The 12,428-nt window shown below is 38.9% G+C and overlaps 1 protein-coding gene across 2 annotated transcripts in view; it reads left to right on the top strand.

The window, feature by feature from the left end:
- nfatc2a (nuclear factor of activated T cells 2a) overlaps positions 1 to 12,399 on the top strand; it is a 33,262-nt gene extending 20,863 nt beyond the window's left edge. For both annotated transcript variants that reach the window (XM_082145553.1, XM_082145552.1), the window contains exons 7-10: positions 2,116 to 2,171; positions 2,288 to 2,420; positions 2,584 to 3,312; positions 10,388 to 12,399. In XM_082145553.1, coding sequence (XP_082001679.1) covers positions 2,116 to 2,171; positions 2,288 to 2,420; positions 2,584 to 3,312; positions 10,388 to 10,443 — 974 coding nt within the window. In that variant the 3' untranslated portion in view covers positions 10,444 to 12,399. The remainder of the gene's footprint in view (positions 1 to 2,115; positions 2,172 to 2,287; positions 2,421 to 2,583; positions 3,313 to 10,387) is intronic.
- The last annotated feature ends 29 nt before the right edge of the window (positions 12,400 to 12,428 follow it).

Below are 12,428 nucleotides of genomic sequence, written 5' to 3'. Positions count from 1 at the left end.
TCGTGGGTGAAACGAAGCAGTTTGATCATAAAGCAATATTAAGACATTATCCTGGCAGTGCATGTGGAATCCCCCTAGCTAGTGCTGATTCATTTGAGCCACACGTCTCTTATTTGCGGCCCAAAAAGGGGTTTCCCACATGCTGCTGTGATACAGAGCAAAATCGTTCCTGGTTTAATGACTAATTCAGTAGGAATGCTATTTTCTGTTCTGGTTTAAAGAGATTTTTTGCTATGTGTTTACTTATATTACTATGGTTTTTGGATTTCTGTATAAAGTCAAGTCAAGTCAAGCCACCTTTATTTATATAGCGCTTTTTACAATACAGGTGGTTTCAAAGCAGATTTACAGTGATAACAGGAAAATAATACAACAAAGTTTGTTTCGGTTGTACAGCAGATCTAGAAGAAAATAGTGTCGTAGTCCAGCGTAAGTAAATTCAGTGATGGTTCATTTTTGTTGTGAAAAAGTTATTTATTTAGTTCATTTATTTATACAGCCGCTCTGGAGAAAACAGTGGTGTCATCGTCCAGCTCAGTTCAGTTCTTATATAATAGTGTCAATGCATGCAGATCAATAATATTGTTGAATATTGTCTCCAACTAAGCAAGCCAAAAGCCGAAGGCGACAGTGTCAATGAACCCAAACTCCATCAGGTGACAGAATGGAGGAAAAAACCTTGGGAGAAACCAGGCTCATGAACAGTGAACAACAAATGAACAGTGTTTGATTATTATTCAGGCAGCATTACAGGTCAGAAGTCAGATTGGATCGGAAAATTCAGAATATTTATCCAGTTCTATCTTGATTGAAGATCTGAGGGGGGAGTCTAGTTCACACCATCTCTGCTGACACTTTAGGGATGTGCTGTGATCGTGTCTAGACACAGGTCCTCCATCTGATCTGGATATGGCCTGGCTGACTCCGGCTAAAATCTCGGGATAAACAGAGAGACTAATATTAGTGTAGATGCCATTCTTCTTATGATGTAACGTGTACATTGGGTGTTATAGGAAGTGTTCCCGGTTCCAGCTGACCTAGTTTATGCAGCCTAACAATCATTTAACTGATTTAAATAATAGAAATGTATAATGTTCTATGTGTATGCCAGGTTAAAGAGATGTGTTTTTAGTCTAGATTTAAACTGACTGGGTGTGTCTGCTTCTCGAACAATGTTAGAAAGACTTTTCCAGAGTTTAGGTGCTAAATAGGAAAAGGATCTACCGCCAGCAGTTGATTTTGATATTCTAGGTATTATCAACTGGCCAGAATTTTGAGATCGCAATAGACGTGAAAGACTATAATGCGTTAAGAGCTCGCTCAAGTACTGAGAAGCTAAACCATTTAGTGCTTTGTAAGTAATCAGCTAGATTTGAAAATTTATACGATGTTTAATAGGGAGCCAATGCAGTGTTGACAAATTCAAACATGGAAGACAGAATGCAATGTAAGCTGTTATGTAAAGATACTTGGGATTAGGAATGGACAATTCAGATAATTTGGTTTTAGGTAAAGTTGATGAGAGAGAGGTTTTAGTTCATACTGACATGTCTGACTTTTTGCAGACTTAGTCAAAATACACTACATGCTCAGACTGGCAGTCATGAGGTCATCAGTGTCTGATGAAGCGTGTGTGATAGAACTGTGGGTAGAAATGTGATTGACTTATGCCAAATGCAATCTCTGCAGTATGGGAACCAGTCTGTAGGCGAGGAATTATGTAAGTACCCTATGACCTATAGATATGACAGATGAACCCACAACTCATCACCCACTTTACCTATCAAAACAAAGTTGAGTCATTATGAACAAGGGGAGGAAGCAGTGTGTGCCAGTGAGAACGGTTGGCCAATCCTGTATTTCCCCAAACAACTGAGGGAAGAACTTTGACTTTAAGCATGAGTGTGATGCTAGACGGTTTGTTAAGGAACAAAGATTACACTCTTCCAGTGGTCTTAAATTAGCCATTAAGAATCCTACATCAATTATTTACTGATAAATGAGAGCTTTGGCATGGGTATTACATAATGGTTATGCAGTTAAACTTAACTCATCTCAACTTTACTTAGGCAACCCAAATTTAATTAAACTTTTTTTTCATCTTTCTATTTCCAGATGGACAGCAGATTTGGGAATTGGAAGCCACAGTTGACAAAGACAAAAGTCAGGCAGTAAGTCCAGCGCCTGCATTACATAAATTACTGAACTTCCTGAAGGTCTATTTTCAGCCCTCTTCTTGTAAACTGTCTATATAGATACAGCAATAAAACTATTCTCTCATTCACAGAGCATGCTGTTCATTGAGGTGCCTCCATATAGAGACCCATCCATTTGCCATCCAGCCAAAGTCAACTTCTACGTAATAAATGGGAAACGGAAGCGCAGTCAGCCTCAGCATTTCACCTACACACCTCTACCAGGTACCTATATGGCTATTAGGCGTATTATTTGATATTGTACTTTTAAGATTTATGTGTGCATGACCTTAGTTTGCATATAGTATATTGAGTATTATTTATCTTTTCAATGATATTTGCACTTTGAATACTCCATCATAGATATTCTCTCATTTTACTTCCCCAGTTCCGTCTATTAAGACAGAGCCGGTGGATGAATATGAATCTGGTCGGATGGGTTATTCCATGTCGCAAATGCTGGGGGTGTCTCCCCAGTCGTATTATAACACTCGGGGGGTCATCACCCCAGACAGTGGCCTGGTGCCTGGCCTCGTCCCCTGTCAGCAGGCCCGCCTGGGTGTCTCCCCTCCGGACCACCGATTTCAGCAGCAGAGCCAAGCCATACTGTACGCCCGTCCTGGAAAAAGCATGTCAAGCAGTCCTATTTACTCTCAGACGGGAGCCACTATGATGCCAGACTCCCATCGTTCAGTTCTGGTCCACACGGGTTCCCCAGGCCAGTCCCCTCACCTGGGTGGCCAACATCCCTCCAACCAGCATCCCTCAATTATCCAGTTCTCACCCACCAACCACCACCTGCTCAGAGGAGGAGATCCCCCTGCGCCACCACCCCCAGAACATCAGCACATCATTTATTGTGAGGGCTATAACCAGCATAGTCCCCAAGCTACAGGGGCAAACCGTTCACCAGTACCAGCCCAGGCACCCCAGCACCCTCAGAATTACACCACTGTCATCCAACAGCAGCCCTTCCTCCAGAGAGTGGCCAAAGACAGGTCACCTCCTGTCCAAGTAGAGGCCCAGAGATGTTCCTCCGCAGAAGAACCGAGAACCAGTGTTCCTGGACGAGTCACGGTCAAGCAGGAGAACTTGGATCAGGCCTACCTTGATGATGGTGAGTAGCTGCAGGTTGACCATTTGCTGTTCTAATGGTTAGGCATTCGTAATTAAATGTCAATTAATTACGTAATTAAATGTCAATTAATTACGTAATCAAATGTGGTTTCGTAAAAAAAAATGTAGTTGAAGACTTTTTTGAAATCAGAAAGAGCTTTATTGCCAAGTATGCTTACACATACAAGGAATATGTCTTGGTGACACAAGCTTCCACAGCACTGACAGAATAACAGCTTTTCTTCACTGTTTTAAGTGTACTGATTGGGAAACAATAAAAAAATGCATATGCATGTGAATTGACACATGCTTTCAAATTCCCCGTAAAAATATGTGGCCGTAGGAATGTGCCAAATGTAGGGAAGAGCCATTCAGTCACATTCTTTGACTGACAATGTGTTAATGTACAATTAGAAATGTCCCCAAGCACATTTTCTCTGCTTTCAGACAATAGCAGGAAGAGTGCTTGTCAAGTCCGTCTCATTGTCTTATCTTCTTAACATTTAAGGGTGGGGGTTCTCACACATACTGTATGACCCAAGCACAACGAGACACCAGAAATGTTGTATTATATAAAGTGGAATGAACGAAAGATCTATTTTGTACCCCTGGGTTTGAGTATATACTTTCCATTACTCAGGAAGAGTGAAACCATAATGAATTAGATGGATATGGCTACACGTTTCCTTACACACACCCTCTGTTTTGTTTTTCAATTGTGTCAAAAAAACAGTCGAGTTATAATGACTTTTTATAATGAAAATGGCCAAACCATGATGCAGAATACTGGCAAGGGAAGGCGTAAGATTCCAGTGTCACTACTATAAGGCAGTTTGGGAGTTCAGGGGGTCAGAGTTTCTCTTGTGGTTTATTATGTTGCGTGCAGGGGGTTCTCTATGCCCTGTATCTGACAAGGAAATGGGTGCTTTTTCGACCTTGCAAATAAAAAAAAAGGAAAAGAAAACCAAGCAGCTCCAAAACTTCTTGGACATGTTGACAGTGTTATGATTCACAAAACAAGTGCCATGGCAACCCATTGTCAAACAGTGGAATGGGCTGCCTGGGAGAGCTGGGGAAAGCCTCTTTGTTTGTTATACTTGGCCAGGGCTTCCCCTTGGCCTTGCGCCCCCCAATACTGTGGGGGAAACCTGCGAGAGGATTTGCTTTTTTTCCACAGGTCGCGCTCTTGCCAATCTGGAGCACAGAACTCCTATTTGCAGCTGCTGCACTTATCCAGAAAGGCAGCCTGATCTGAACAAGATAGTGATGGGTGGGAGTCTGCAGGAAAGGGAAAGGGCCATGTTGGATGGAAAAACTGAAGCGAGTGGGACCGAGAGCCAAAGATGGATTTTCTTCGGCATACTCAAATAGGGTTTCCCTGAGTTAATAGCAACACCACAGTTGTAGACATGTTACTAGAGAGTTACTATGAGATTCCCGGGACCTAGAACCTTTGTTGTTGTCGTAAAAAGATGCTGGTTTATGACCTTTCTATGGAATCCCTGTAGCCCCCCTTTTTTATGTACAAAAATTTCTGGTAGCCCCATTAGAGTTTAACACCACTCTGGTAAACTCATAAAGCTGCTAGTGAATTCCCTCATTAAGGCCCCTTAAAGCAAGACAGAAAATGCTGATATTTGTGAACACTGCAAGAAATAACGGGCCACACACAACACACTTTGCTTGCAACAATTCGGGACTGGAGTGGTATATTTGACGATTAGCACGATAACGAGGAGGTTACTACTTTGCCACTCTGACTCAAAATTGTTGCAAACACAGTGTTCTGTTGGGCCAGTTATTCATTGAGGTTGCAGAACCCTACAAGGTATAAGGCAGGGTTTATTGCCATTGTTCCCATGATGACCAAGACACCTAGGCCACATCCACACGAAGCCAGAGCTTTCCCTATCCGATATTTTTTTTCCCCGTTCAAAAAAAAAATTCCGTAAACACGGCGTCGTCTCAAGAAATATCTGCGTACACACGAAACCGACTCAAAACGATGTAGTATACACGCCAGACCAGTATGTGGCGCTGTTAACAAGAACTTTGTTGAACAATATGAAAAACCATAAATGTAGTTGCTGTGACTTAACGGTGTCTGACTAGTTGGTGTGATGACATCATCGTTTCACAAAATGTACGGATTGGCCGTACACACGAAAACGCAAGGGCGGCGTTTTCAGATTTATCCACCTTGGGACCCGGTTTAAAAAAATAGTGGTTTCAGTCTCCGAAACCGCCGGATCCGTGTGGACGAAACACCAATACGATAAAAAATTTATACGTATACAGCGAAACGCGTCTCCGTGTGGACGGGCTCTTAGCCTCAAGTTCCAGCTGTGGGATTGACCCTGCAACAAGTCGCTTTACCTTAGTGGTTTCGGCATGTTCTTTATAATGAAGCTGGATGACCTTATTGTAAATCAATCTTGTTGGTTAATCTAGTTAAGAAGCATAGTGGCTCCAGTTTTACTTTTTAAGAAGTAATACCGGTAGTAACCCAAGAGCAGATGGGGCGCAAAGTCCAGGTCATTGAGAGCAGGAAGGATGACGACCACAAAAAGTCCCAGTTGCTTTTGCTTGCAGAGGTGTCAGTGTGTAGCGATCCACCCACTAACATCTCATCGTTTGATGTCCTCCAAGACCTTCACACACAACCAGTTTTAATATGACTCATGCAGATATGTCTATTTCACTCAGAATTTCGATGGTGGCTTTTTGAAGGGGCCATCAAGGTTTCTGTGGTTGGCTTTCTGTAAAGAATCTGTACCTTCATCTATTTCATTATGAACATGCATGTTTTGCATTTCTCAATAGCAAGAAAAGGAAGTTAAGTACATCTTTGTGTAAATACTAGACCTTTTGTAATCAACAGCGTCTTGACAAGCTTAACCAGCTAGACTTGTTCGACCAGCTCCATCAGCAAAGTTTTAGCAATGGTGGTCTAACTAGATTGACCAACTGGATTGCTACCAGTCTAGGCTAACATGCAAATTAATACTAGTCCAAACTGGCGTTTTTGGCAAGATACAGTAGTTATGTTCTTTTACTAGACTACTTTTACAAAGATCACCTTTGATTTTATGTCACCTCCGCATCGGCCCTTAACAAGTGTTACCCTGAGATAAACAGCCAAACTGGCTTAGAGTTTTGAGGGTACAACATTGGCCAATCTTCCAGTGCTCATCTGGCTCAACTTTTTTCGCCTTAGGCTTCGGTTCCAGCCTAGAAAGCCTGAGTTGAAGTTCTTCCAGCTGGAGAGAGCAGCAGGAATAATTTAGATAGAGCACGTAAGCCGTGCACATTAGTTTCAGATCACTTGCATCCAGTTTTGGACCGTGTGTGTGCCAAGCCATTGGGTATTTGGCTGTGAAAATGGTGTCCTGATAAGATGTAGCTTTGTTCTTTAAAAGTGTTGTTCGAAATAAGAAGCATCTGTAGATTGTAGAGTTTAACGTGGTTTAAAGGCAGAGTTAAAAGGGAAGGAGGTCTCAATAGTTTATTTTTGGTTTGGCTTTTTTAAACTAGTCTGTTTTGGTGGGCCAACAGTCAGACCTGCGGTGTAGACTCTTCCTGTCCTTTACACTTGCTCTGTGGCTTTATTACAACTCAGTGCTTGCCCATTACCCAACACACACACACACACACACACACACTAGCCAGTAGATCAAGTGCTGTATGACTTTTCTTAGTCTTTACATTATTTTACAGCATATATGATCCACATGCACACGCCTGCTACCTTGCAATCTAAATGAAGACATACCATAGACTTCTATTGTTTTTATATAAAGCTAATAATAATGATTAGGCAACTTTTAACATTTTTGTACATAAAAGACATTGCTTATTCACCCAGACATGCCTAAAAGTGGCTTTGACAGATTTTGCCATCTTTTTTTGTCTTCAAGTATAGCTAAGCACATGCACAGTTTGCAGACTGAGTCATCTACTATGCTCTGTCTTGCTTTCCACCATTGGTTTGTAAACAAGCTTTCTGATTGGTCAAGGTCTCTCCAGCCAGACACTCACCTATTATACCGCCCAGTCTGTACACTTCCTTTACAGCTAAAACCAACAGTGTGTGCCAGCCCTTCATTACTTTCCCCATAAGCTCTCAGTCCTGTACATTGCATGGTTTTCTATCTATGTACAAAAGCAAGTTTTGCACAGCGAAGCACCACTCATATTTTCTTAAGAAGTTGTAAAGATCTCATTTCTACATGTCAAAACGTTTCTTTTAAGTTGTTGGGTGTTGGAAGGAGTTCCATCAGTGGATCTAAAGTCTGCAGGGCCTCGTATTTAGTTTTTTTTCTCTCGCTGATAAAGCACCTCAGAATCCCGCTACTACCAGTTTATTCCTCTCTCATCTGCTCTTCATTAGCCTCTGAGGGAAAAACAGATGTCATCCACATAGTGCTCCCATACTTAGTGTTGTATGATTAAAACCGCAAGGCTTTCTTGATTGCGCTGTTATAGATTCTACTGAAAAGTTTTATTTTTAGCCTTATAATCACAAATTTCTGGAATAAGGTATTTAGTATTATATATCATTGTTTATACAATTTTTTTTTTTTTTAAATATACATTGTTTTGCCTTTTGTTATTTTTTTAAAGATGACAAAATACAAGGGTTATTTATTTATTCAAGATGATTCGTTAACCTTCAATTATCGTATCTGAGCTTTATTTATTTTATTTATTTATTTAATCAGGGACAGTACACATTAATAGTACATAACAATATGTAAAATGCGCCAGATTTAGCCAACACTTGTTAATTTTCATCCGTTGACCGTTTTTTAGCTAGTATAAACATTTCAGGCTATAAGATCCATCAATCTTTTTGGTTTGGGCCTTTATATTTGTGCCATTGTGCTCCTTACACTATTAAATCTTCAAATAGGGAAATCAGCTGAATGTTGAGTTCCTTCTCCTTGAACGCAAGCTCTTACCACAACAAACACTGTTTGTGCAATACTTTCAGTGTGGTTAATCTATATTTTTGGTTGGCCAGTTAGCACTGATGTTTACTTGTGCATACATTTTACATTGCCATTGCGCTTTAAATACAATTGGTTGCAGCTGATTGGTTGCCTGTTTGCTAAAACATAAAATGGCATTTTTCATAGCTAATAGTTGAATGCAGGTTGGTTTATAATGATTATTGTTATCTTAAATATTCAGACTGACCATCAATAATTCAGTCAGCACCGTGTCAGAGACATCTGGCTCAAGCCCTCGAGAGAATCTGTATGCTACACCTGTTATCCCAGCTCATCCATCATAACAAACAAACAGCATGGCACTGTGTATTGAGATAGTGATGACTTGTGCTCTGGGTTTCCAGGCCGAAGTGTCTTGCCTTGATAGTAAAGGGCACTGAGAATGCTGCCAATCAGGTCAGACCACATTATTTTTATTCTTTGAGTTTTCAAGCCAAAGTACAGTATGCGTAAAGGTTGAGTGCAGTTCAGTGGCTGAAGAGATGCAAGGTGAATGGTGGATATATAATAAATGGAATTTCTTGTCCTAAACCAACATATTTTAATTATAGCATTACTTGTGTTTTTGGCTAATGGTAGTATGATAAAACTTTTGGATAGTCTTGGGTTTTGGATAGTGCCATGCATTTGAAACCATCCTGTTCTTTGAAGTACCCTGGTCTACCATGTGACTGTACCATCAATCAGTGGTTTTGTCATCATTTTGATCCATACTTATCTCAAACAGCAATGCAGGTGTTTTCCCACATTCAAATAATTTGATCATACCTGTGACCTTTGTTCATGTCTGAGTTGTGGCTAGACTCGTGTGTGGTGGTGTTGTGATTGAGTTAACAGCCCCAGCGCCCTGCTGCTATTCTTAGAATGAAGAGGCAGTAAAAGTTTCCATTTATGCCCCCCGTAAAACAACAGGAAGTGATGGCCAATGCAAGGGCTTCACTGAGCCTGTTCTGTCAAATCATTCCCTTCCACCTAGTGGCCGGTCACTGTCACTGCAGCTTGTAATACTTGAATTCAGCCTGTCAAAAACAGCAGGATTCTCAATATTATTACCCGGTTTCATAGTCAAGGCTTAAGCCTAGTCCCAGACTAAAATGCATGTTTTATGCTGCTTTAACTGACACTGATGTATCTTACAATATGTCAGAGCCATTGTTTTGTCTCAAGATGCACACCAGCAATGTTTTATTCTAAGGCACGTTTATAAAAGCTACTTAATTGAACTAAGGCCTAATCCTGGCTCAATCTAAACCCTGTCGGTGAAATATATTAGTATAATTATTAGTGCTGTCAAATCGCTTAATATACGTAAATATATATGTGTGTATACTGTAAATGTACTGTGTGTGTGTGTATACATATATCAATCAAAAAACATTGATAATAATAATAAATGTTTCTCGAGCAGCAAATCAGCATATTAGAATGATTTCTGAAGGATCATGTGACACTGGAGTAATGATGCTGAAAATTCAGCTTTGCGTCACAGGAATAAATGACATTTTAAAATGTATTAAAATAGAAAACAGTAAAATAGAACAAATATTTCACAATATTACTGCTTTTTTGTATTTTTAATCAAATAAATGGAGCCTTGGTGAGCAGAAGAGACTTCTTTTAAAAATATATAAAAATCTTACAGATCCCAAACTTTTGAACAACAGTGTATGTGTGTGTATATATATATATATATAGTATATTTGCACAGACACATTTACAAACTTTTATGTTAGATGTGATTAATTGCAATTGTTCGATTTGACAGAACTAATAATTATATTAAAATGTAATGTATATACCGGTGTGTATATCAAAATATACTACAATACATTTTATCATATATATATTCAATCCTAAAAAAAAATTTAAAAAAATTAAGATGCAGGATTGTGAAGAAATTTTGAAATTCCACACTATTTATTGCAACAAAACAAAATCTAAAATATAAGCATTTTTACTCGTGGTCTCGACTTTTGAACCCCACTTTGCAGTTCTGAAGAGTTCTGAACAGATGTTCTTTCCTTTAATTTTTAAGCATGTTCCTCTTTTCTGTCTTTTCTATAGTGAATGAGATCATAAGGAAGGATCTGACAGGAGTGCATGGCAGGGGTCAGACATAGAGGAAACCCCTGATCGGGAAGCGAGCAGGACCCCTGGAGTGTATCGGCGTTCCCCTGCCTTCAGCGGGACACGTGAGAGCAGGAGCGATGCCTCGGCCCGGTCAAGTGTCACCTCTGACAAAAAAAACTGGATCATGGACCGCATTTAACCAAACATCCATCTCAGTCAACCACAAGAACAGCAGCGTGTTGATGTGCAAATGGTATTCAATTTCCCTGCTATTATTTGACTTCTGAAAGTCGTCCAATGTTGATCTCATATGTCAAACTTGTCAGAGACTTGAGCCTTCATAAACAGTTTGGATTGGACAGGTGGAGTTAAGTCAATTTTTTTTCCATTTCATGGGTTTTTTATTCCATAGCCTTTTGACTCACATATATGAACTCACTCAGATTAGTGTATTTCGAGCAATAACCTCATCATCTGTGAGACTAAACCATTACTGTCCGTCATATTCCCCAAAACAAGTGGTTTGCATATACTTCTGAAGGGAAAGTGGATGAATGCATCTCACCACTGCAAATGTTTTAATATATTTGTTTAAGAATGGTTGTTGTTTTCGTATTAGATGAACCACATGTACATCAGTCCAAATTTAAATCGTCGAAATGCCTTGTACTTAATATTTCAAATTACTATAAGTAAATGCACTGTTCATGAAGGGGAATTCTTAAAAACAAAGTTTTTCAGAAAAATGAGATTTGTTTGTAGTAAAACAGCTAAGAAAACCAATGAAGTGCCATTTTCTTCTTTGCGATGTAAATAGAAAACTGAATATTGTGCCTTTGCCTGCGGTGCTGTAATAATACTACCAAAACATAGAACCAGCAAACCAAAAATGAATGGAAATACATGTACCTTGTGTCAAGTCAGAGCCCATGATGCCCTGCACTACATTTAGGTTCTCAAAACATCTTCATCCCATACTAAAACTATCATATTTTATTATTGTGTATTTATGTACTTGTGACCTTACCAGTTCCATCTGTTCTACTTTTTTGTCTTGTGTTAAAATTTAGGATGTATCTCTCTACAGATCTCATGGAGATTTTTTTTTTAACAATAACAGCTTTGCTTTTATGATATGCGTATATATTTTATGTGTGTGTGTTAATGTAGAACATTCAAAACATGGAAATCTGTATTTATACTTACAGTAGATACCCTCTGCATGTCTCTGTAACACATTTTCACGTTCGTTTTCTGATATTGAATGCAAACTGACAAAAATATTATTTTTTTCAAGCAACAAACAAATTCATTCATTAAGAAGCATCAGCTTGTGTTGAAAGGCTTCTTTTTGAAAATATTTTTGAAAGCAATCCAGCCCACTTAAAAAAAAAAAAGAAAGAAAAAAAAAGCATAAGGATATTTTTATAGATCTTTACAATTTTGGCTGAATTATTAAGAGTATTAAGTATTATCTAAAAGTGATCTGTGTTCCTTTGGAACACATTGTAAAAAATAATGTTATTGTTTCAAAGGAGCTGTTTTTTCCAGTGTACAGTGGGCACAACAAAACAACTATTTTCAGAATGTAAACCTTTTCTTTTTACTGTAAATAGACTGCTTCAAAAGTGTATAGACTATTTCTATAATTTTTATTTTTTAGAATCAGATTTTCAGTCAGAATTGGAAGAGAAATATTTATATGAACTGAATCAGTTGTTCTCTTGCCATTTAATATCTTATAACCAAGGCTCTGGGGAATATATGAACTGCCAAAGCTTTTGCTGCATATTGACGAATTGCATTTAATTGTTTTTAATATTAATATAAGATTGTCAATGCCTAAAGAGAATCCATTTATATTTTTTATTTCATTAGCTTGTCATGATCATATTCATGTTTTGGCTTAAGTATGTCTAACCTGTATGTTTAGACGTGTTCATGTTTGTCGAATAAAGGCTACTAGCTGAGGACATGAGCAATAAAACAGAAAGCTTTAAAGAGTTTCTTGTTGCTTTTGAGTCTTTCTAAGACT

Source organism: Leuciscus leuciscus (assembly GCF_965113295.1).
Source record: "Leuciscus leuciscus genome assembly, chromosome: 18".
Classification (NCBI taxonomy): domain Eukaryota; kingdom Metazoa; phylum Chordata; class Actinopteri; order Cypriniformes; family Leuciscidae; genus Leuciscus; species Leuciscus leuciscus.
The sequence above is the reverse complement of the archived record's forward strand: the minus strand, read 5'-3'. Positions and strand labels throughout refer to the sequence as shown.